This window comes from Rhipicephalus sanguineus, chromosome 8, assembly GCF_013339695.2.
Source record: "Rhipicephalus sanguineus isolate Rsan-2018 chromosome 8, BIME_Rsan_1.4, whole genome shotgun sequence".
Taxonomy (NCBI): domain Eukaryota; kingdom Metazoa; phylum Arthropoda; class Arachnida; order Ixodida; family Ixodidae; genus Rhipicephalus; species Rhipicephalus sanguineus.
The window spans coordinates 106,656,532-106,682,924 of record NC_051183.1 but is presented as its reverse complement, the minus strand read 5'-3'; the positions used below and the strand labels follow the sequence as shown (position 1 = coordinate 106,682,924).

The following is a 26,393-nucleotide window of genomic DNA, read 5'->3' as shown; positions in this document are numbered from 1 at the left end:
TTAATGGATTCAAATGTTTAGTCGACCATCCCTAGTATACGTGGTGTGCTCGCTCCACGGACACCGCAAGGCAGAAGAACGCAGCCAGCCGGACTGCCAGCGCCATGGACTTAGTACACATCAACGTTTGAGTGTGGTGGGCTCGCGCGTGGACGCTGCGGATCTGGAAAGTCCCGAATTTCCACGCAATAAAGTTTTTTTTCGACTCTACTCCCCACTATGTATTGAGACAAAAAACAGTTAGAAAACCACATTGCTCCCTGGAGGAGCTGCATTCGCTTTAACCAGCATTTTTCAGAGTTACGCGAGATCGAATCCAATGTAGTTAGCTGATATCCTCACTTCGTAAAGCATTCCAATATGTTTCTATGATGCTGAGTGATTCGCCCTCGCGACGAAACTAAATCTTTGCGCGGTACGTCAAGTGTTCTTATTTGGAGCTGTATATGCACTTCTGGAATTAATTTTCTGCAGGACAAACGAGCAACAATTTGAGAAATCAGTACGATAGCTCATTGTAGAATTGTATACATTTTATTTTTTATTGTTATATTATTCATTCACATCTGCTGCTTCACCCTCCTGCTCATTTGTCTCCTCGTGTTGTTGCTCTTCACGCAGAGAGCAGTTCCAGTTATATGGCTTGAAAATTGTTGTGTTGTGGCAGTATGTCAAGAAATGAATTTGGCAATATTCAGGGGGTAACGTACCATTGGGAAGACTTCCGCGAATGTACATAGCCGTAGTCGTCACACCTGCATTTCGAAGATACCTTAGTAACTATTCTTATAAATTACAACAGCAAATGGCCTAAGCCTGCTGTAAACATGGGCGTGATGTGGATCAGGAATTAGAAACAGAAAGTATTCTACCTGGAGCATCGACATGAAGACTTCTCAACTACGTAAGTACTGAAGGCAAACATTTTTTGAAAAAAAAGCGAAACATTATTGAAGGTCATGACATACTGCGCTACAAATATGCATTTCCTCAATTTCTTAACATTAACTGCGCTAAGTTTATGTAAAGCACATGGCTATCTCATCATGATGAAACTGACCGCTCTTTCTGGTGTTAGTAGACCCAAAATCTGAGTCATTTTCAAAACATAAAAACATTTGCAAGATACGCATTCACTAAAATTTTCACCTATATTACTGTCAGTTTTTCCAGTGTCAAGTGCGTATGCTGTAGAATAGGGTGCTGTTTTGCAGAATTCTTCATTTCTTGTTGTTTTTACGTCGTCCGTTTAGTGCTTCCAAGTTGTTTAGGTGGCCACGGAGTAGTGAAACGTTCACAAAAGTAGGTGTTCACAAAGTTCCCAAAGCAGGTTACCATCTTGTGAGTTATGTACAGTGTTCGGCGATTGAAACGCTATACTGAAAGGGCGTGGCTAGCAGCAGTGAGCGTGACAAGAGGGTGAGAGCATCCGTGACACATAGTGAATGCATTCGGTAGATAGCCATTCAGTCGGTGGTTCTCTGTGGTGCCGGCCGAGCGCTGCAATCCGTCCTCCCACGCGTCCGCCAGCTCCAGCCCGCCCGTCCAAGATAAAGGTAATGCGATATGCAATGCATTGTATAAAAGCGCACAGTAGCGCACCCTCCTTTACCCCCGCCTGCAAACTCTTGCACAGGATGTTCTTGACAAAATATTACGTGAGTAGTGCCTTTCAATAAAAATGTCCTTATTGGATGGCAGCCACTAATACCTTATTTGAAAGTGCGAGATAAAAATGCACCACTTGAGCACAGATTACGTGAGACATTGGTGCTAAAGGCATTGACATCATTGTCGCAAAAGGTAAAATAATACGCTAACGGACTCGTGCGTCGACTCACAAATATTCACTCATACTCAGATTGAGCCATGAATCTGTGCCTGAGGGAGTCCGGGTGAGTAATATTTTGGTGAGTTTGAGTCCGAGTGAGTCCGGTTCAGAAAATATATAGTGAGTATGAATCCTATTGAGTCCTGTGAGGAAAAAACCAGCGAACCTTTGTCCAGGTGAGTCCTAAGCACAAAACAACTTTCTTGTGTGAATCTGAGTGAGCTCCAGCTTGTTTGCCGACGAATGGTTATGACGTAGTAACACCTTGCGCACCAGTACTTAGTTTCGCAGTGCTTCGATGCTAGTGTCCGTGTCCTCTATGAAGTGTGGCCTTTTGCTGTTGCGGGTGCTCTGGTAAGGTGTTTCAGGTAAGGCGAAGAAAATGGTGAAAAAATAGGCCCCGTAGAAAGCACCCGTCTGACAGGACGGGGTGTCCGTACAGAGCCTTCGCATATTTTTAGGGACGAGAACGGCCGTAGATTTCTTACAACTTGATTTGGTAAGAAAAAGTAACTGGTTACCAATAACGAATTACAATAAAACCTAATTGAATTGCCGATAGCGTTACATTTTTGAAAAAAAAGTAATCGATTATAGTGCAAAATTACAAGAATATCTAACTGAGAACAAGTAATTGATTGCATGTAACGCGTTACGTAGAACTCGGAGTGGTGCACAACTCTCAGGAATTTGAGTGATAGTGTTCAGACGTAAGCGGTTTTGTTTTTATTCCAATTACAATTATATCGACCCTCTCGGCGGGTTTTGCCGCTGGGGTTGCCGTCATGTTCAGTATACTGTCCCAATTGATAACATTATTCCGCACTTCATACTTTCTGCGGGCCAGTGAAAGCCCGCGAGTGCTCTCGACGAACACAGCCGAAGCAGAGTTGAAATGAGCCAAGATGAAACGCGAAGGGCGTGTGCATTAACATCGCCCGGATGCGACGGCCATCTGTAGCTCCTCAAGAAGAGATCAAGAGTCCCGCGCATTTTTCATCAGGTGAAGGAGCATGAGGAGTGCTTGTTGGGGGGCGGCGTCGCTCGAGTGGCAACAGCAAACTTTGATGAAAAGGGCATGGTCGCGAGCGACCGCGACAGAAATCAGTAGACGGCTCCTACCCTTGTACGTGCTGTTATTTCACTTAGCCATGAGACGACAGACAGCAAAAAAACAATCTCGCTTCCTGAAGCGGCCGTATTGCCTTACGAGAGAGTTTTATAACGTTACGCGAAACCGAATTCTGAACGAGTTATCTGCTAGCCTTACTTCGTAGCACAATGCAGTCTGTTGCTATCGCATTCACTGCTTCGCCCTCACGGCGAAACTGTAATTTTTTTGTTAATTGCGCTAAGCGGCCCAAAAGCACAATGCAGTAAAGAAAATGTCCGCAGTTTCACCGGAACAGTAAAGCGATTAATGCAAATAGCAACACACAGCAGCGCTATACGAAGAAAAAACAGATTTAAGGGGAGTGTGCATCCGCTCTTGGGTCCCGAACTTCGCCATTCTGTCGATAAGGTCCAGCTGTCGACCGGTAGCATGTCTCAGGAATTGTTCTACTTTGTTCCTGCTTGAAGACACCATATGCGATGACGCTTTTTTGTCGGCGCCAATAGCGTGTCACTGAAGCTCTTTGGCCGGCGTTGGAAAGGCACGCGATTACCGTGGAACGAAGCAAATGTTCAATGGGCTGGTACGCTGGAGAAACGTCGGAGCCATGTCATATGCGAGAACGTTGCGGGATCTAGATTGACATGCGGAAAAAAAAATTATGGCGTGCTCATGCGACTCAGAGACGCAGGCGTGACCATGGCTGAGCTTGAAGGTGGAAATGGCGGAACCAGGTGGCTAACGGTATCGCCCTAAATAAGGTAATTTCCTGGAAATAATTCAGAGTGCGGTGGCAAGCAGTAAACAAGGGGAACGAATTTACACATAATAAAGATATGTGAGCAGCTGTCTCAAAATTCAGCAAGAACTGGAAGCTTCGGCTACAGAAGCATCGACCAGTGTGACAAAAGCTTTTGTTTCACGAGGTGTCTTTTTCTTGATTTTATATGTTTCGTAAGAACTTCTTAAACTAATGCAATACCGGTGAATCCTAGCGGTCAGGTTGAGAGTAAGAAAAAAAAACCAGCGTAAGTGTTTTGAACAATAGCGACATGACCGCTAAACCTGTGAAACGGTTCGTACTTCTTGCACGTCACTCGAAGACACAAATAAACATTACACCAGGCAGGGTCACACAAATTAACGGCGCCAACGTTTGACTTCGAACACATTTGAACACATTTGAAGCAATCTAAACGGGCGACTCACCTATTAATTGATACTGTGGAAAAATAACATCGAAAACACTGCAGTTGTATGTGTCTGGTTCATTATAAGTCAAGTTCATGTCAATGATGTATGACACTTTGTTTTCTGTTAAGAAATATAATTAGACAGCAATAGGTTAACGCATTTTAATATTCACTTGCGTACATGCGAGCTGTAAAATGTGCGCATAGTGATGTCCTGGTATTACTAGAGGAAGGACAGGTTTGCGATGCAATACAGCTACCCACAAATAGGACTGTGGTTATGTTTTTAAATGTTAGTTTTGTCTTACTTTATAATGAAAGCAGTGGGAGAATCGACTAACGGGAACATGTTTATACAACAACAACAACGAGTTGCTATTCTACGTATGTGAAAGTACCGCTTAAATAAAAGGGTAGGATTCACGTGCAAATAATGAACACTATGCTCCGGCAGTGGCGTAGCCAGAAGGGAAGGTCAGGTGGAGTTGAGCTCTCCACCCTCCCCTGAAGTTTTAAAGACGATAGTCTTTTTTGGGATACTTAAACGAAGAAATTTTGGTCTGTCTTTCTGTTTGTCGGCACGTCACTCGATTCAGCCACTCGGCCAATGTTCAACCACTTGCCCAAGGGCCAGCCATCTTGAACGGCTGACTAGGTTCATACTTATGCACATTGTCGATCAAAAAGCAAACATTACGCATATCTGAGGCGTAATGAGGCGTATATTTCTTTATAGCGCATATCTGAGGCGTATATTTTTTTAATAGAAAATGCATACATACGTAATTCTAGAGACGCTAGTTTCTTAAGCTGCGCTGAAAATGCGACTGCGCTGAAACTTGCCTTCCTGCGTGCCCTCTGCACGAGCTCATTGTTGTGTTTCGGTTTTGGTTCTGTATTGCACTGTATGAATGCCATGGGGTGCCGCTCTGGCTCCAGGCAACGTGTAAATAAAATAGTGTGTGGATAGTACTCGTTGAGTGCGGACGTTTCTTCTGCTTCAGCGCTTCGCGCCAAACTGCGTGTTCGGGCTGGCTGGCGTCCCCGCCGGTCGCGTTGGTCACCGCCGGTCTTCGCCTGCTGCTGCGCCGGGACTACCAGCCCGCAACACAGCACTCATGTTTCCCGACGTATTGCCAGATGGCGTCCATATCTCACGCAGCGCCTCTTCTATCGTCTTTAGACGACATTTGCAGCGAAGCACGCAGATACACGGTCAATTTTTTATACTGTAGAAACATATGTACATGCACACATACAAATACTCGCACGAACTTACATAGGGTACGGATATACAGCCCCCCCCCCCCCCCCCGGGGTGGGGACGGAATTTGTAGGTACATTACCGTGCACGGGTACGAAAACACGCCGATGGACGCGATCACTAGAAATGTCAGAAGATAACTAGGGGTTGTGGTAAGTACAAGGAGAACTCACTCGTTGTTAACCTTCAGTATTTAGCATCTTGCCAACAAATCATGCTTCTTCACTGAACATCGGAGATGTCTATGTAGCTCATTTTGCACAGTGGCAATGCCTGGGCATGCAGTCCTCTGTGTTTTTGAAAATGATCCATCAGTGGCGGTTAAAGGGTGACGTACTAAGTCTCATTTTTTACATTGGTGAGAGCCGTTGGGGGAACGGCGATTTTTATCAGAAATTTTACGCGTCACATCCACTCATTTTGTATTGAGGATTTACCTCATCATAGCTTGACGCAAGCCTCCGTGAACACGTTTTTGTTGTGCATTGTTGAATGATGTTGGCTGGTGTCACGATTATGAAACACCGCGCATGGAGCGCCCACTGAATAAAAAATACATAAAACCGCGTACAGATGATGTGCACGAAGTGTGGAAGCACAAGAAGGAAGAGCTATAAAAATGACACGGTTGTATACATGTTCCTGAACATAAAATTGGAAATATGTTGATGCAGAGGCATCAGAAATCGGTTGTAGAACTACTTCATTTCGTGACATATTTCAAGATATAACATGCAGCCCTTAGGCAATTGAAACAGTCCTGTGGAATATCGTTTTATTAGAATTTCTGGTGTATGTCTTGTAGCCACAGTAAGGAAAGGCCAATCACAGCAACCTATTTTGAAGTCCACTCGCATTGGCCACATCTTCATGTAAAGTGGGTCACTACCAAAACAAAAACCTTGATCTTTTGTTATATTACATAGCGTTTGGTTTCTTTTGCCCTGCACGTAAGTTTATAAAATACAATTTGCACATTGAGATTTAAATTTTACATTCAGGAAATGTTAGGTAAGCAGAGCAAATATTTGTTTAAAACTGAGGAGCCCTTCCCATACAAGAAAAATGGGGACGAGTCAAGCTTGGTATGTGCGTGTCTGACCTAGTATTTAACTTTCTTTCTTTCTTTCATTTCTTTGCATTGCGCGATGCGTCCTCCTAACTTTTCGCTTCCTCCATGCCGCAAATGGGACCATGACCAACGTGATTAGCAGCGCAATACCTATGTTGCTACAGGAAATGACGACGGTCATGCATGAAACAATGAAATGCAATTGGCCAAAGCGCGTTGGCGGGCTAGTTAGTTTATGATATTAACGAAATTATGGCATCTTTGCACTAGTAGCGCCAAGTCTGAAGGAAGAGCGGAGCTGGGTGGCCTTCCTTGTTTGTATTTATTTTTTTATCTCTGTGTTTTTTTCTCTCTGTCTTTTGTATCTATTTGTTGTACCTGTTGCTTACTATTTCTTCTTTTCTCTTTCTTGCTCGTTCTATCTTTATTTCTCCTTCTTCCCTTTATTTCCCTCTCTCTCTTTCTCAGCTTCTTTCTCACTTTCTTTGTTACTCTTTATTTCTCCCTTTTTTGCTCCTTCTCTCTTGCTTTCCGTTTTTTTCCCTCTTTTTCAAGTTGCTTTCTTTATATTTTTTTCTCTTTCTTATTATGAACGAAAGAAGGGAAATTTCAGAGTTCGTTTCTCTTTTCGAGAGAACATCAATTAGAACCAGCAGACCAGATTTTTTTATTTCTCTCCCTTTCTCTATCTGCGTGCATCTTTCTCTATCTTTCTTTGCTTCTCTTTATTTCTTTCTTTTTCTTTCCATCTTGCTCTCTGTTTTTCTATCTCTTTGTCACATCTGTTTCCTCCTGTCTCTATCTGTTGCTATCTCTTTGTATCTCATTGTCTTTATTTCTCTTTTTCTATTTCTATCGCCTTCTTGCCCTCTCTTTTTTACGTGTCTGACGTGCACCACTTCGCCGAGCAGAGTTTTCGTTTAACGCTCGCACCTGCTGTACTTGGTAGTGCGCTTGTCTTATTCCTGTGACGCATACCCACCTGTGGTTTTCTGCGGACACCAAAGTTAAGGCCTGCTTAATCATGTCGGCTGTTAGTAAGCTTCAGCAGCGCGGCTGTACGCGGCACGGAGAAAAAAAATATGTGAGGAGGAGAGTATTTCAGGCCGCCGCGTCTCGATAGTGTCATGGAGGACATGTGCTTTTCGCAACAACACGACAGATGGCGCTTCCGGTGTATTGCCATTATATACATGCTCTTCTATGAACGCGACGCATAAAAATCGTGATACCGCCTCGTACGCTGTAGAATTTCTGTTTTCGGTCTGTAGCATGAATTGCAACATGTGACAGATCTTTTGGTTGCAGTTACTATTAGATACTGCCCGAATTATAGGCCGTGCAGCGCTTGAAACGAGCTGCTAGTTGTGGCCCCTTATCAGACGACGCCTTCCGCATGCATGGGTCCCTCGCTCCTCGGTCGCATGTTCTGTTCGTGCGTGCGTAGGTGGATTTGGGAGGGAAAGTTCCCAGTGCTGTCGAGGAAGCTGTCGCCCATACCTTCGGGATTTGCGCGCTTTCTGTTTATTTTGCGTGCTCAGTGGCGTTGTTCCGGCAGCGCAGACATCTCGATCTTCGCGCGCGCTTTTCACGCCGCAACAAAGGAGAGTATTTTGCCTATTTCCACTAGTGCTCCTTCAGGATGGGGAAGAATTGTGTCGTGCAGAACTTCAACAGTGGGTACATCACATGCAAGGAGAAGGTACCCAGGCAGCACAAGACGTCGGGCCGATAATGGTTTTACGGTGGCTATGCGATGCCCAATCAAAACTAAATGTTGCCGGCAGAGAGCCATTATTGGCTGAGCCGTTGAATTTGGCCTGCAATACTGGGCCCGTTTTGCCGCCTTTCATCGGATAAGAGGAGAAATTTGGCCTTGTTGGTAAGACATTAGGAAAAATTCTTCGCAAAACGACACAAGGGCGAGAAGAGAGCACGTGTTAGCGCACGTATTGTACCCTCCCTTCTTGTCCTTGTGTCATTTAGCGCTGAATTTTCCCTTTCATCGGATATTGGGTTTTCACCGGCAATATTGGGCCTCGTTCGCCGCCGTCCCACCGATATCGGCTGAGCCAACGGCTTTCATCGGCAAATATTGGGCCGGTTTTGCCGTTCTTCAGCCTATGTCGGCTGAGCCGTTGGCTTTCAGCGGCTAATATTGGGCCCATTTTGCCGTCATTCAGAGAGTGTAGAGCTCAGTCACAGTTCATTGTCGGGTATATTCGGCCCTTTTTGTCGCCCGCCTGCGCTCGACCCGATAATTGATCCGATCAATATAAGCATTACCGAAATCCTATTCATTTATTTTATGTATCAATCAGACGTCGAGTGTAAATTCTACCAAAGCGTTTTATTGCCGGAACATCACGCGTGCACGCTGCTGAATAGTTTTGTTCATGTGTCATTTTCCTAAACACGGGATACACATGCAATGCAATATAGCATTAGCTGCTTGAAAATTTGTCGCCTAAGCTGCAGAAGGCCGCTACACGGATTGGTGTACTAGCACAAATAAGAAAGTGCATGTACCGTATCGTGCTAATGGCGCACGTACGATTCGGGGCGCGAAGTATCGCCGACTGAATAGATTGCATTCTCTTTTTACTTTCTGCTATGACAATGACTAACAGTTATCAATAACACAGTAACTTTTCTACGCAAAAAGGTGGCCTTCGGAAGCATGACTGACTCCCATTAGATCGCCGCTTCGTAGACAAGTTCTTCAACTCCCTAAAAATGTTGAAACTTTATAATACATACCATTAACTTCACGGCCCCGCGAGTACTCATAAACTACGCGGATAGTTTCCTATCTCTGTGTCTACGCGTACTAACACACCCGCTTGTTATCGTAAAGCGTAACAAGCGCGTTTTCTTTAGTGATGTCACATAATTTTACCTTGCGAACGTAGTAAAAAGCTCAACAAGGCGTGTTGCTGAGCTAGTTCGTTCATTAGTGAGAAAAAAATCGGTAGGGCGCAAAAAAGTCCGGGGCGAAGTGATGACACGTTTTAGGAGCTTGCTCGCCAAAATTCTTATGCTCGCACCTTGCCCTCGCACCGTATTCGCTAGTTCTCATTGCTCCTGCAAGAGGCGCAGCTGTGCTCTCTCCGGTGATTCAACCACGCTCACTAGATGGCGCGCCGCCTGACAGGAGGCGCCGGACACTCCGCTGCGCACTCGGCGCGTGCTCTCGTTAGATAGGTGACCGTTGGAGGGTCGCATCCAACGTTACTAGAATAAACTCAGTTTAAAAGCTCCGCCGGAGAGGCGGTCCGCGTGGCGGTCGTGAGAACTAGTGGCGCTGCAGTCGCGTCTAGCTCCCGCGGCTGGCGCTTGTTGTGATCGCAGCCGCCGATGTACGAGTGCACGTGGGTTGCAGCGTCGTCTGCGCTTTGTTAGCTCGTCATTTTTGCGACTGCTCTTGACCAGGCTTATCGTCGTGTACGAAGACACGTGCATGATGTACGAAGCGTAACGAGGGCGAAGAGATTCACAGTGCGGTATGCCGACGCCGACTTGCTTTGCGCCTGGCTGTAAGAGCGGCTACCGCAACGACGACTCCGCTTCACGACACTTCTTCGGACCTGCAAAAGACCCTACGCCATTCAAGCTTTGCATCGCAAAGATTATTGCGGAATGCAAGGTCTGTGACGTTCATTTTGAGAGTGACGACATTGTAAAGCACTATCGTCGTGTCATTGCGGGACAAGAAGTTTGATCCCACGTGGAAAGTGGAAACTCGCGCCAGGTGCCGTGCCGCGCTTGTTCCCAGCACTTCCACCCCACATTTCAAAGCCAAAATGTTCGGGGTTGAGGCGCAAATCCCCCCCAAAACGCACGGCGTCCCGCGAAAGCCCAGTGCCCAATTTGGAGGAGCCGCCAGAAATAGAACAGCAAAACGAAAGGCAGGCGATTGCATATATACGCTACCGAGAATGAGAGTTGCATCACACTGACATTCGATCAGTTGTCAGCTGTCGCTATGCCTTCAAAGCAGTGGATTTTCGAGAGATTTTACGACGAGGTATTGAACAAGATGTGCGGAATATTTTATACTCGCCGGCTCGGGAACGGGCTGCTCAGCGCAAAAATTTGACACGGTACACATAGAAAAGACAAGGACCAGCGCTGGTCCTCGTCTTTTCTATGTGTACCGCGTCAAATTTTTTTGCGCTGAGCAGTTTAATAATGGAATACCAACTAGCCGAATCCCACACTTTGCTTTGGAAAGGGAGACTTACTTGTGCAAAAGATAATTGTAGTTGACGAGCAGTTTAACTGCGTAGTGAACGGCTACAGCACGAAACGCATGCGGCTGTCGTACAGTGTAAAGTGCTGCGGGCATGGAACATCTGCTCGGTGAAGTTGAAAAACTGAAGTTGAATACTGACGACTCTTCTAGCGACAGAGTACGCGCGAATAACTGCTCGGTGCTCACATCACGGCCGATCTGTTCGAATTGTTTAAGGCAGCGTAGAAGGATGCGACGTAGAAATATGAGACACCGAAAATACAACTATCCGCTGAAAAAATTGCTCAGAGAAGACATCTATTCCATGTAATCGCACACTGAGATTTCATTTACCGAGTTCTCGTAAAATTTTGTGATTTTGGGTCAGTATCCCTTTAACCGTCGCGAAAACGTGTCTTGTAAACATTGCAAAGCATTGGTGATGTTTTTCGAGAAAGTTTTTTTCAATAAATTGTTGAAACATGAGTACTGTTTTTCTAGAACGGTTTTGTATCTCGAGTAAGTACGCTTCTTTGTGCACTATAAAGACTTTTACAAATGTGTTGGGTTGTTCTTGGTCTAGATAAGACGGCAGCGGCTAAAATTGTGGTGGTAGTTATAAAAATTACCCTGAAAACCCTCATTCGCTTAGAAACACCTATGCTTGGAATTTAAGCGCAATGTAGACAGCTCAAATATTGTCAGAGGGTCGTGACGTCGACGAAGGCAGCCGTCAGCAGGTCCGAGATGAAACTCTTTATTTGGCCGAATTTGTAGCCGGGAAACTGAAAGTCAAACTACAGCAATACACTGATAGCGGCGAACAGAGCGTCGACCGTCTATCAACTGACAAGCAGTCAAGCGCGTCGGCTTTTATACAGGCGCTATCGAACTTTCCAGCGATATCGCTGGTGGCGGCGGTATCTCTCGACAAAGCTGGAACATTCGCGTGCAGCGCGCAATCTTACCAAAACGATCTATTACAATCGCGAAGCTTCTCGAACACTGCTTTGCGGACAGCGTCGAGCGTTGATAACCGTCCTTGCTGGTCAAACCTGAATAGTACATCAAAATAAAACAAGAAGTGGGCTTGACAATATAGACCGAACATCGATTCTTAGCCAATCAATGAACAACGCACGCGGACCAATGCATACAGACGACCTTATGCATATCCACCTAAGCATCCACCTAACCAGTACAATAAGAAAGTTGCCGCGCAGTCGCGCAGTTGCCGCGAGCAACTGCGCGGCGCACCGCAGCGTTATGCCAGTTACGCCGTGGCAGCAGACGACGCGCCGATAGTGGCGCAAGACGGAACTGCAGCGCCGCTAGTTCTCGCGACCGCCGTTCGGACCACCCTCCTCCGCTGGCGGAGATACGGAGCTTTGAAACTGAGTTTGTTCTAGTAACGTTGGTCGCATCCATATACAGCGCTTGCTCTTGGCGCGCTTCCTTTCTCTTCGTCAGGAGCTCACTCGGTGCACTTCGCTACCGCTACTCCAGAGGCGGTGGCAGCGGCAAGGGCTCGCGCAGCCTAAGCAGCGCGGTCGCTTGTCGCAGCTTGTAAATGAATAAACATTGTATATATATATATATATATATATATATATATATATATATATATATATATATATGTATATATATATAAACGTGTTCACGTCCTTGTAAGACAATAGAGGAATATGCACGGGGGATGCATGGGTTACCCGATGATCTCCGAGCAAGCTCCTCTAACAACATTCGCATCGTAGATATATCGTGACTTTTTCGTTAGAATGCTTCCAAACCAACTAGCCCACCGACAATCTTTAACGAACTGACAAACACGTGTTTGCCATGTGTTTGTCAGTTCGTGTTTTTACTTCGTCGCCATCTTTTTTGTGCCCTATCTATCTTTCTCAAGTAAAACTCTCGTCCAACGATAGATTCTGACGTGCTTTTAGAAACAGTCGTATTCAATATGATTATATTGGACGTGAAAACAGGAACAAATGCGGTTCCAGCGTGATGTACACAAAGTTTTCATGTAGCGACAATTTGCCACAAGCGATGCATTAAAAAAACTTCACCATCTCCCACTAAAGGGAACCATGTGGGGATGCGAAGGAGCGCATGGGTCGACTTAAAGTTCCGTTCATCACGGGCACCTTGCCCAATGTTAACGCGTCCTTGCATGTGGAGCACATCATGAATTCACTGTAGTTGCTGTTGCTGTTACTGGTCCCGAACTCTTGTTGGAGCACGCCACACGGGTTCATCGCGCGTCTGCAGAATCTAGTTCCCCGACGCCATCACGTGATTGCTGATATAGTGTAAGGGGGATAGGCCACAGCGTCTTACACAGCCCCTTACACAGGCCCGAACGCGCTAGCGCGTGCCAGCACACGTGGTTTTGTCTGCGTTACGCCAAGCTAGGGCAGCATACGGCAGCCCTGGCCCCTCAAGTGCTCTGCACGTATCATCATCAAGGCGGTCGAAGAACAAGACGAAGAAGACTTTTCCTTGGCGCGAGCGCGCGCTCAATATAATACAGATGGCTATGGTAAGTTTTAGAGACCGGACGGTCGCCAATGGAACTGCGGACAAAGCCCAGCGCAAAAGCTGCTCCGCATCTAAAATTTGACAAATGGCTTTCTGAAAGGGCATGCTGCGGGAACTCGCACCATTGTCGGAGGTTGAGCCGTGCTCCGAAGAAGGGATCATTCTTTTCGTCCTCAACGCCTAGCTCCCCGCCATCCGTCATTGTCGCGAAACTCCCTTGACCAGACAGGGTAGTGTAGCCGTCCCTGCCTGGTCAAGGGTGCCTGGTCAAGGGTTAGGGTAACCGTCCCTGCGTATGTGGCAGGATTCCGACACTATTTTCGGCAGAAATCACCGCAGCGAGCACCCATTGGCCCCGTGCTTCCATATTGGACTCGCTCGCCTCATATAGCGCCACGTGTTCACTGCTCTTACGTCTCATCAGAATTTTGTTATGTTCTTATCGCGAATTTGCTACTGGCCATCCTTTTTATTGCGATAGCAATTATACGGACACATTCTGCTGGTTTTTGCCGTTGACGTCTGTCAACGCCGTCATGTCCCGGATATGTGCATGCATGTGCATATAAATAAAGGCCACAAAGAAAAATAAAGCAGAAGAAAAATGTTTCCGAAACGCATCACCTGGATTCGAACCTTCGGCCCCTCACTCCGCAGCGCGGTGCCTTAAACAACTCAGCCACGCGCCTCCGGTTGTTTAGCATGATAACGGCGAGCGATTTATATACACCATTTAACGCCAACGGCACGCGGAGCTCGGAGGTGTTTCAGTATGTGTGGTATCACCCGCGAGATTGCCCAAAGGGCGCGCTTAAAGCAACGCTCCTACATTTTAGGGGCGTATTAGGGGCGTAGCTCCTCTTAGTCTAACCTTGTCACGTCTCCGTTGTCCGGCGTATCTCCCGGCAGCCGGCAGTAAACGGCAGTATCTGTCCGGTGGTGGTGGTGGTGGTGTGCGGCGTGACCACCCTTACTGCGCATGCGCATACCCTCTCCACACACCTCCTCTCCACTCCCCCTCACCATTCCCCATGTCGTCTACCCCTCTCCCGTTTCCCTCACCACTCATCCTCTCACCTCCCCCTCTCCACTTCCCCTCTCCCCTTCCCGTCTCCCATAACCAATCTTAAAAACGGAGGGGGCGTGCACACATGAAGGCTCCCTAAAGACAATGCGCTGCGACAGTACGTGATATGTATCGCCCTCTCCTCTCCTAGGCTTCCCCCTCTTTCTCCTCTCCTACGGTCCCCCCCCCTATCTTTCCTCGCAGCGCAGCGGCGCCGACGCAGGCAGCGTCGCGGCAGCGTCTTGATTGAAAAAACCGACCGCTCGCGCTGCACAACCGTTCACTGACCACCCCGTATATATAGGCACTGGATTTTGACCTCCAAGATAGTTCGTGTGTGCGATCTCTCCTGTGCGTGATTAAACAATGAAAATTCACAGCGTACATGTAAAATTAAAGTGAGCTGCAAGTCGTCATAACTCTCATCGAACCTTTAGTATAAACGCGCCCGATCTCACGTCGCTGATGTACTGGGCAGAATTCACGGAAGATTCACGGTTTAAACCTCCGCAGGTTCGCCCACTCATCATCATTCACTCCGTGGATATGCTGTGATTTTTTTTTTTCAGACGCGCACTAAAAGGTGGCTTCTTTCTGTAGCCCCTCAGTATAGTGTACCATACCCCTGACGATGTGGAACGCCGAGTAAACGATGCGTCTAACGTGTCTCTCCTAACCTCTCTCCTAAGGTGTCTCTCCTAACCTCCTTGGTCTCTCCGCGCGCAGCAGTTTCAAAGGAAATAAGTCTAAGAGCGTTGGGTTGTAGCGCCCTGCTCAAATACGACGAAGTAACAACCGCAACAGTTAGTTCGCGCTCGTCCTGTGTGTACCTGTGCGTTCCTTTCGAGTGTCCTTCCTTGTGTTTGAGCAGGGCGCTGCAAGTGTCGAGGTGTGACCGTTGTTAGTTCGCGGTCGTCCTGTGTGTGTGTTCTTCTCGCCAGTCCTTTGCACTCGAGCGGCGCTTTGCAAGTATTTAGCTGCTTACCGTTCTTTGTGTAACATTCTAACTTTTTATTTTATTTATTTTATTTAGAAATACTGCAGGCCAATACTTTGGCGCAAGCAGGAGGGGCATTACAGAAAGAGAAAAAACAAACAAGCAAAACTTGCTGCTATCGCATTCATTGCTTCGTCGCTGCAGCGAAACTGTGACTTTTTGTGTATTTGTTACTACGGCGCGCTTGCATTTTTCATTCGCTTTTGTTCTTAGTGATCCAACGGGCACATCACATAGCATTCCATGCCCTATTCCTTTCCGGTACAATCTTACTTTGAGATTAGCAGTGCGTACGTGCGTGTCGACCTTGTTCACGTGTGGAGTTCATGGCATCTTGTGGTACCACTCGCAATGTTTTTCACGTCGCGTGCAGTATCATCTTTCTGGCACGTGTGTTATCACTGAAAGCATTGTAATTTCCGCTTAAAGGATAGCGATAATATCATTGCCACTCATGTACTGCGAAAGTCTAATGCTTGCGAACCAACCCAACCTTATTTTTTTTTGTGAACTTAATAAACATAAGGGGGGGGGGTGCTCCTCTGCTAGCAATTAGCCCACGCGTATGCACACTCTTCCAGTCTGGTTGCCACCCATATTCCCGCTTTTTCGCCAAGCTGTCTAACACTATCTTTGTTTTCTTCGGGTTCACCCTTACTGAAAATTTAACGCTTCTTTTGTTTATATCTCGAACATTTGTTTCGTGATTCGTCACCGTCCCTGCTGAAAAGCGCGATATCGTCCGCTAAGCGGAAGGAGCAAAGATATTATCCGTTAGTTCTTATTCTTATTTTTTCCCGTTCTAGTTCTTTAAATATTTATTGTGAATGTGCCGTGAATAACATTCAATGGATTGTGAAGCTTCGTCTGACCCCATTCTTGATCATGCTATTCCTGCCTTTCTTGATGAATACGGTGGCTGTGGGGTCGTTTTAGATATTGGCTATGGTATTTACAGATGTTCAGGTATTCTTTTATGGCATAATTATTCTGGAACTGTTGGTGTGTGTTCATATGCGTGAGTAAATTTGTGTTTATCACCTTGCAAATGTGTTGCTCCTTTATTTCTCAGATGCATGCGTAGTTGGTGCAGCAGGCCTTTCATCCTTTCAGTTGTGTGGAGCCAATACTGACTTTCCTTCTCGGCCTTGCACAGTTCCACAGAATCCTCGGTCTCAATGACACACTAAGGCCCCAGTGGAGCTTTCGGTATTATCCCTATACGGCACCAATAGTCGATGAATGACGTTGGGCTGCGAATATAATATTTTAGCACTGCTGACTTACAATGCAGTAACTACAGTAATACCAAAGTACCGTGGTCGGCACGCAGCCGTTCATCATTATCGCACGTGTATAAGCCTTTCTAATCAAGTTACTGTATGCATCGACAAGCTACCGCCCGTGTCCCTATTTAAACTAGGTACATGCAGACCACGATAGTACAGTATTACTGCACGGTAACCCACCACTGCTAAAACACCATAACAGGTGAAAATGGTCAAACCGGCGTTTTCCCGACGTCGGCGGGGTTGACGAGCATCGGCTAGGTTACGTCGGCCCAATGGCGGCTTGCGATCATCGGCTGAATCACGGCAGGCCCATCTCGGTCTGACGCTGGCTAACCCACATCGGCCCAAGGCCGGCAAACCCAGATCGGCCCAACGCCAGCTAGCCGGCATCGGGCCGACGTGGGTGAAAGTAGCGCGAGCATGACCGACGTGGGGCCAATATAGCTGCCGACATTTACCGACGTCGGGCCGACATCGGTGCAATGCCGGCATGCTGCCTGGGTAATTCAACATTCCTAGTGACCCAGTGAGGTTCGAAGTGTGGGCATGCGCCATGCTTAGATAAGACCGATAGCTCACGCCTCGTGACTACGTTTTCGAGAAGCAGTTCTTGGCGAGTAAGTCCCATCATTCGTTGAAAAAACTCACATGGTCTCTTACGCATTAGACTAAGACGACTCGAAATCGAACGCTATCTTCTTTTTCTTCAGTCGATATGTCTGTCCTGCCCCACACCCACGCAAAAGCTTTCTACTTGGGGCGTGCAAATAGTGAAATTTTACCTCGAACCGAATTAAAATCGAATAGTGCCGAATAGTGGCCAGAGAAATCGAATATCGAATAGTACGTATATTTACATGAAACTTGCACCGCGAATTATAACAAGAGAAAGGAAAACTTAGGGACTCTACGGCTTGGTGGCAGCTTTATTACGCGCTTGTTCGAAAGGGTATTTTAGGGGCGAAGCTTCTTCTGCCGTGGGTCTGTAGATCCTCCGTTTGTTTGTTTGTAGTAGCCACCCTTATTTCGTGAGAAGCGCGCGTTCTGGTATGCAGTAGAAGAAAAAGACGACGTTGACAATTGAGACTCTCGTGCGTGTTCGCCTGTGTGGCACTCCTTCTTCTTTACTACGTTTCGTGTTTTCAACGACGCCCGAAGACAACATTTCAGAAGTAACGCGTCATCAGGCTCCTTCTTGGCGCGCTTTCTCTTTCACTCGGAGTCGCCAGATGGAAGACAAGGCTACGGAACGGACGGCACGGAAGGCAATGGCAGCGCGCGCTCGCAGACAGAATCCTAAGGTGAGATCCCGCGAGGCCGAAGCTGCACGTCGACGCCGCGAAGCAGATCCCGCCGTTCTAGCCAGCGAGGGCGAAGCTGCTCGACAAGCTGCACGGCTGCGGGACGAAGACCCCGCCGTTCGAGCCCGCAAGGCCACCCTCATAAGATGGTATACGTGGCACTCAGCAGATGCACAAACCTAAATAACCTATATCTTACCAATGCTAAAGGCGACCACAGGTTCTACCATAAAGACAAGAACGAGGATAGGGCAATGGTGAACGAATTTCAACGTCTAGACCAACATCGACTACCCACGTTGACGCAGCGGTACCTCCGAGCCCTGCAAGAAGACGTTGACTCTACCAACGAATTTACCATTGCCCTCCTCAACGTTCGATCTTTGCATGCCCACGTAGACGATGTGGAACTGGACCCGATACTTACTGCGGTGGACGTTCTCTGTCTTACCGAGACGTGGAACGCCAAAAAAGATACGTTCCAGTCATGTACATCGATGATGCAGAGCGTCCTGCAGGCGGTGTGGCCGTATACGTCAAACAAACAGAAAAGGCACAAGATATAAAACTACTACCAACGACACAGAGCTACAACGGTGAATAAGCTGCCATCAATTTTTATGGATGCATCATCATGACCATGTACCTAGCACTCATTTTGTCGAGTGGGAATATCAAGACATTCATTGACACGGCATAGTGTAATTATGACAAGTACAAGAATAGACCATTTGTGTTAGTTGGTGACCTGAATGTCGATATTACCGAAAAGAACAATGAGTGGTTAATACAACATATGACAGCCAAATATGCTCTCACGTGCACGTCCTTTGATCATATGAAACCAATGACCATCCGAGGGACGTGTATAGACCTGGTATTTTCAAATTTCCAATTGTAACCCGTACAGGAACCACTGTCCCTTCATTTCACGGACTATAAAGCCGTGATAATGAAGGGACAACGCAAGCCCAGCATCACCTAATTAGGAAAAGTAAACGTTTCATGTTTGTAATATACACACAGTGCTTCTTACTCTTTATATGATGATAGGTAGCGTTACACAGAAGATTCACGATATACCGATGATTCTCTCCGCAGCTTCGCCCCACTCATGATCATTCACCACGTGGATATGCCGCGATTTTTTTTTGCTTTTATGAGCGCAAACACATCTTGATAGAAGAGCCGTCACTCTACTTAGCAGGGGCCCTCCTAACTTCCTAACTGCTAAAAGAAGGGGGTACCGTAGCTGGTTTTCCCCTATGGTTAGAGTGACCTAGAATAGGGGGAGTGTCCAAAGCGCCGCGCGAATACATGGGAGGAGCGTGGGCCTTTAGCGGTGAACTTCCGCGCCGCGGCGCTGCCGTGCCGGACCCGTCTAACTGCGAGGGTTCTGCTAGAGGACGGACGTGTTTTTCGTGGGCTCCGGAATGACAGCGTCAGATAAGTTTTTTTTTGCATGATTCGAGCTTGTTTTTTTAGTTATATGAGTACATAAGCCACTAGATTGAAGCTTTGAAGCATAATAGGGCTTACAATTTTGTATTGTTTCCTGTGTGACAGTCGCCTGGTTTTTTTTTTCGTTCGGTCACCACGTGTCTGAACGGCACACATGTGCTTTGAAGTATAGCATACTTGCGGAGTTTTGTGATACCATTTGACTTTAAGTGTATCTAATCCGCCGTGTGAACGATCTAGCCATGGTCAAAAAGACCGTAAAGTGTACAGGGTGCGGAATGGGATGGAAAATAGAGGTTTGTACGGATGAGAAGACAGAGGGAGCTGACGCCAAGTGTAAGCAATGCGAGTTAGAGGCGAAAATGGAAATAATGATGGCTGCCCAGAATAAGCTCATGGTAAGAATCGCCGAGCTGGAGATCGCGTTGGCGACAGAGCGGGAAAAAACGATGGCTATGTGGGAAAGGCTTAAGTCAGCCGAGGAGGGGTTAGCAAAGGTAGTCATGGTGAACAAAGAAGCAAGCGACAGCGGGAGCAGCGGGGCATTGACCCCCACAGTAGTAGACTCGAAGGGGGAAACATGTTTGGAAAAGACAGGTGCAAGGGTCACAGGACCCAGCTTCCGCGAAGTAGTTTTGGGAAGGGGAGGGGACAAAGCAGCAGTGGCACGCGCTAGTAACCGAGGCAGTGTCCAGGTGCGGAACGGTCCAGCAGAAGAGTCGGAGCACGTGATAATCGCCGGGGACTCGAATTTAGTTAGATGCGAAGAAGCAGTCAAAGAAAGGGTGAGAGGCGACAAACGAGTTTTAATAGGGAAGTTCCCGGGACATAGGCTGGGATCAGTGATGAGACGAGCTAGCGCAAAACTCGCAACTAAGGCTAATGGACGTAACCTCGTGATAATCGCGGGAGGTCTAAACGACGTCTTGAATGAAGAATCAGCCGAACTAGCGACCACATTGGCGAAAGGGGTCGAGGACATGCGCGCCATTTCCTCTCAGGTGCAGATAGTGGTATGCACAATACCGGAAGTACCAGTGAGAGATATCAACTTGCAACGAGCTGTTGTCGACGCAAACAAAGAGATATGGCGAATTAGTCGAGAAAAGGGCTTCGAGGTAGTGGATATAAACAGGGAGGTGCACAGGTGGGGCGGTTTCCAAAGAGACAGAATTCACTTCGATAAGAGGCTTGGTCATGAGGTGGGCTGGCGACTGGCAGGACGCGCAGTAGCTTTTTTGGGGGACACACGGGCCCTTCGGTGCCCACGGTAGCTTGTAATGAGGAAAACAACCAGGGAGACTCTTTGACAGGCAGTATAGCGAAAAACCAGAGAAAAGGTAAAAGAAGGGAGAAGGCGCGTGTTGCAATTTGTTACATAAACATGCAGGGTGGCAGAAAAAAGTTAAAATGGTTAGAGATTGAGGAGCAGTTAAGCAAGGAACAGATAGGTGTTTATGCGGTTAAAGAAACACACCTTAGAGACTTGGAAGAGCGACCACATATTGACAATTATATTTGGGAAGGATGTAACAGGATCACCTCAGAAAGGAGAGGTGGGGGTGTTGGAATGCTAATTCATAGCAGAACAAAATTGGATAGAGTGAAACAAACGTGTTCAGAGCACATGTGGGTTTCGGGCACAGTAGGTGGAAAGAAAACGTGGCTAGGTGTAGCTTACTTGTGGACAGGCAATAACTGCAGAGAAAAGAATCTGGAGAGTGAAATGCATAAACACCGATATTGAAGAATTTGGTCATGATGCCGAAATAATCCTTCTAGGGGACATGAATGCTCACATTCATGACCTTGACAGATATTCAGACACCAATGGTAAGTTATTGCTAGATCTCTGCGAGCAACGTAGTCTTGAGATAGTTAACGTGGGGCCTAAGTGTGAGGGGCAGATCACGTGGGAAGTCGGAAACCGGCAATCGAGCATTGATTATTGTCTCATGACAGAAGGAATATATGACAAACTTAGAGAGATGAGAATGGACGGTGAAGGCATTAACAGCTTGGGTAGTGATCATAAACGCATAATATTACAAATGGGATATAAAACTGAAAATAAGAAAATAGAATCAAAGTTTGGCAGCTTGTATCTAAATGACAAACAAATAACAAATATAGCCGCAAGAGTCGAGGAAAAAGTAGACGAACTACCAGGCAAAGACTGGAAGTATAATGAGCTGCTACATGTAATCACGAAAGAAATGGAAAAAGAGAAGAAACTATTTGTTGGAAAGGAAAGAGAAAGCCAAAAAGTTGGTGGAACAAAGAAATCCGGGAGGCGATCGAGAAGCGACGTGAGGCATCACGGGAGCACAGACAAGCAAAAAGGAGAAGCGGCCACAGGACGAAGTCAACCAAATATGGGAAATATATTTAGAGCAAAAATCCATTGTGCAGAAATTAGTCGAGGCAAAAATTAAAGGTGAAAGTGAACGCTGGATGACAGAGATTCGCGAAAAGAAGAAGGCCGCGCCTAGGATATTTTGGAGCCACCTAAAAGGGCTGGGTAGGAAGTCTGTCACAATGCAACAACATATGGTAGATGAAGGAGGAAATCAATTGGAAGGGTATGAAGCGCTAGGTTACATCCGAAAGATAACAGCTGATTCGTTTAAAAAGGTCGCCCCGGGGATTTCCCCAGTGAGTAAAAGTACGCAAAGGAGTGCAACCGACGAAGATGTAGTACTAGAGAATTTCAATTGGAAGAAGGCCGAAGGAAAAATTCCTAAGCGCACTACTCCGGGCTTAGATGGGGTTCCCGTCAGCCTCATTAACGAACTCGGACATAAAACTAAAGAAGCACTGCTGAAAGCCGCAGAAAAGTGCTTACAGGAGAGGGAAATACCAGACAGTTGGCGAAAAAGTAGAATGAACTTAATCTATAAGGCAAGGGAGAAAAGGATAACATTCGCTCGTATAGACCGCTAACCATTACATCGGTGCTATACAGGTTGGCGATGCAGGCAGTAAAATTAAAAATAGAAGCTTGGGTAGAACAAAATGATATTTTGGGAGAACTTCAGCATGGATTTCGAATTGACAGGCGGTTAGACGATAATCTGTTTGTTCTTACCCAGTGTATAGAAATATCGAAAATAGAAAACAGGCCCTTATACGTAGCTTATCTAGATATTACCGGGGCGTATGACAACGTTAATCAGCAAATTTTGTGGGATATACTGAAAGAAGTGGGCATAGGTGACGACTGTATACAGCTTTTGAGGTAAATATACCGAGAAAATACAGTTTGTGTAGAATGGGAAGGAATAAGTAGCAAGGACAGCGTTGAAATTAGCAAGGGGCTGAGACAGGGATGTCCTTTGTCCCCGCTGTTATCCATGCTGTACATGGTGAGGATGGAAAAAGCGCTAGAAGGTAGCAACATTGGATTTAATTTGTCACACAAGCAGGTCGGCACGATCGTTGAGCAGAAGCTTCCAGGTCTATTTTATGCTGATGATATTGTCTTATTTGCGGACAGTCAAGATGATATGCAGCGACTGGCAGATATATGCGGAAGGGAATGTTAGGCTCTAGGACTAGGATTTAGTGCAACAAAATGTGGATTGATGGTATTCAATGATCACGAAGACCATGTGGTCTTTATACAGGGCCAAAAAATACCGAGGGTAAGCGAGTACAAGTACCTCGGAGTATGGGTAAATGAGGGGGATAGATATATGGTGGTACAAGAGAAAGCATCGGTAGCAAAGGGAAAGAGGAATGCTGCAATTATGAAGCACAGAGCTTTATGGGGATACAATAGGTACGAGATGCTTCGAGGGCTGTGGAAGGGTGTGATGGTCCCGGGGCTTACAATTGGGAACTCAGTAGAGTGCATGAAGTCAGAGGTACAATCAGGAATGGATGTAAATCAAAGGACGGTGGGCCGCCTCGCGTTGGGCGCTCACGGGAAGACGACAAATGAGGCTGTAAAGGGTGATATGGGATGGACAGGCTTTGAAGTGAGGGAAGCTCAGAGCAAAATGAGATTCAAAGAGAGGCTGAGGAAAATGAAGAACAGTAGATGGGCAGAGAAGGTTTTCAGGTATTTGTATAGAAAAAGCGTTGACACGCAGTGGAGAAAAAGAACTAGGAGGCTCACCAGTAAATATACGGCTAGCAGTGCGGGCGATATGGCAACAAGGAGCATTAAGCGGAAGGTCAGAGAGGCGGAGAGGACTTATTGGATAGCAGCGATGGAAAAGAAGCCGGCTTTGAGTAACTACCGAAAGGGAAAAACGAAATAAGGAGGGAAAAGTTTTATGATAATTCAAGGGGAAGCGCTTTACTGTTTGAAGCAAGGTCGGGCTTCCTTAGAACGCGTAGTTATAAAGCGAGATTCAGTAACGAAGAAGAACAATGTACATGCTGCGGGGGAACTAAGGAAACGATGGAACGTGTACTAATTGAATGTGGCGATATTCACCCAGGTATACGTGTGGGCACGAGTCTACATGAAGCCTTGGGTTTTAGGGACAACAATGGACAGCTGCACACGTCCGCGATAGAAATAAGTAAGAGACGGTTAGAGTATTGGTGGCAGAAAAGTAGAGATAAAGAACAAAAATAAATAATGGGGGAAAAATAAGGTCATTCTGCCTTAAGAGGCATGGACCGTGAATTTATATTTTTTGGGTATAATAACATAGATTTAATCAATGGAGATAAGGTATTAGGCAACATGAAACAAGAAAGCTTCCTTTTTTTTTCTTCGAGCCTGGTGGCAGACATGTCACCGCCCCGTTTTAAAGGGGACGCTCATGGCATCCATCCATCCATCCGTGGGCTTTCTCCGCGGCGGAAGCCGCGTCAAAGCGGCAAGCGTCTGCTACGCGCGTGATATTTTGGCCGCTATTAGCTAAAATTGCGGAAATTTGGACAATATATAATACTGCAGCGACTCATCACACAGAGAATGCGTTTGTTAGTTTGTGTGTTGTGAAACGGGGATTTTGTATATATCCTTTCAGCTGGTTTGTCACCGCATTGGTCCACACTTCCGCGGCTGTTTGAGGAACGCATCCTGCGCGCACTTCATCGTGAGAAAAGGCGCTTAACTTACTTTCGTGTGGAATGACGAACGTAAACATGCTGCAGGAGAGAATAAACTGTAGATACCCAGGAGAACGTAGCACATAATGCGCGTAGTAACTAGCTCATGCATGCAAATTCGTTTGCACCCTTTATGTCCTATATTTTCTTTCGTGCATTCGATTTGTTTTATAAGGCTGCCTCCGGCGCTCTGCTGTTTCAAGCCGTTTCATGCGAAGCCGAATGTGTCAGTCGGCGTGGCCGCGGTACCAAGAGTAAAAAATTACTCGCGTCTTGTTCACGTGGTATACACGAATATTGGCACGGAGGGGCACGAATGTACGTATGCCCAACACGACCGATAGGTCATGGAATCATTAACTTGACATGCTTGCCATTTGCGTAACGACTAACATTAAAAATTGGGGGACGCTTAAGCTTCGCCTTTAATAGTTGAACGCGATAGCAATATCCTGGCCCTAGTGCGCACTTCGAACTCTACGAGTGTTTAACAGAATGCGCGCAATAAGGTGTGTGCCTTATGTAATGGGTAGCATGCTTTAAACCAGAAGCAATTATGCGCGAGAAACTTTTTCGAAGCTGCGATGCACCCACTACGTGGTCTTAAGGGAATACGCGCATTAAAGTGTGTGCCTTTTGTAATGGGTGGCTGTCTTTAAACCACCAAGTCTTTATGATATTGACATGGTGTGACGCGCGATGGCAATGTACGCTTGTACCACGCAATATTACTGCCATATTACATCTCGTACTGTGACACCCGATATAGGACGCGTATTTTTGGGAAGCATCAAAGTTACTTTCAGTGCCGCCCCAAGCAGTCTATTCAGACCAGTTAGTGCAGGTGGGCTAGGTCTAGTACATCTGTACGTGTGGCAAATTGTATCTCGCTACTTCTTTTTCCGCGACGCTTCTCACCCTATTATTCGAGCATTCTTGCAGGTAAACCTGGTTAATGTGCTACCTGATCTAGTAGTTTCATCCGATTCTTCTCCACGACCATGTTTATGGGGATTTATGCGAGAAGTTTATTTCTCTGTTCGTTTTTTTTAACAGTTAGGTTTTCAAATGAGTATTTGTACTGTGTATCACGCAAAAATCTTTACAGAGATTTAATAGCGATGCTGTTTCCGCCACCACTTTATCGTGCAAAATACTTGGGACTGCCAGGACATGATGTCTTAGATCGAATACGTAAAATGCCGCTGACACCATCGACAAAAACGTTCTTTTTTAAATTACATTCAGAGACTTTGCCTGTGAAGACTTGGCTTCGTTCAAGAGACATTTTTGTGTCGTCCGTTGATTGTCCTCTGTGTGATGTGCCAGAAACAATTGAACATTGTTTTATAGACTGCAGAGATGCAATCTTATTTTGGGATGTGCTCCAACGAACTCTTCAAAAAGACTTTTTGCTAAATTCCCATTCCGTGCGATATCTCTTGCCAGCGAGTTGTAATGACGTACCATTCGACATGTTTCTCCTCATTGGAATGCATAGCCTGTGGAAGACGCGCATGTTGCAGAGAAACGCAGAGCCGATAGTTTCCTCAACAGCCCACTTCATTAGGTTGGTCACTTAGCTAAGAGATGTCTACGAGCAAATGGAATATCAACCAGAATGGTATACGGCATTGGTGAGGTGCTTATCCTTACCGCTGTTCTAGCACACAATTGAAAAATCAGTTATGTGATGTATCCGCTATAGAGGTGATTGCGAATTCTGTAGTGCCTTCTGTTCGTCATTGTGTTGCGATAAGAGCATAATCAACATATTAGTTCTTTGTCTGTATTCAATTGCTTTCAAGTGATATCCTATGATGAATAAATACCATGAAAGAAAAAAAAAAAAGAGGCGTAGATGTGTGGTAGAACACCTGCTTGCCACGCAGACGGCCTGGGTTCGATTCTCACTCGGACCCAACATTTTTATTATTTATTTTATTTGCAGCTT

The 26,393-nt window shown here is 46.3% G+C and overlaps 1 protein-coding gene across 3 annotated transcripts in view; it reads right to left on the bottom strand.

The window, feature by feature from the left end:
* Nucleotides 1-532: 532 nt before the first annotated feature.
* The window catches only part of LOC119402289 (uncharacterized), a 49,250-nt gene continuing 23,389 nt past the window's right edge, over nucleotides 533-26,393 (bottom strand). For 2 of the 3 annotated variants that reach the window (XM_049418583.1, XM_037669438.2), the window contains 2 exons: nucleotides 4,155-4,259; nucleotides 533-755 (listed from right to left, as the gene is read on the bottom strand). In XM_049418583.1, the coding sequence (XP_049274540.1) occupies nucleotides 553-755; nucleotides 4,155-4,259 (308 nt within the window). In that variant the 3' untranslated portion in view covers nucleotides 533-552. The remainder of the gene's footprint in view (nucleotides 756-4,154; nucleotides 4,260-26,393) is intronic. The other variant, XM_049418584.1, reaches the window with a different exon arrangement.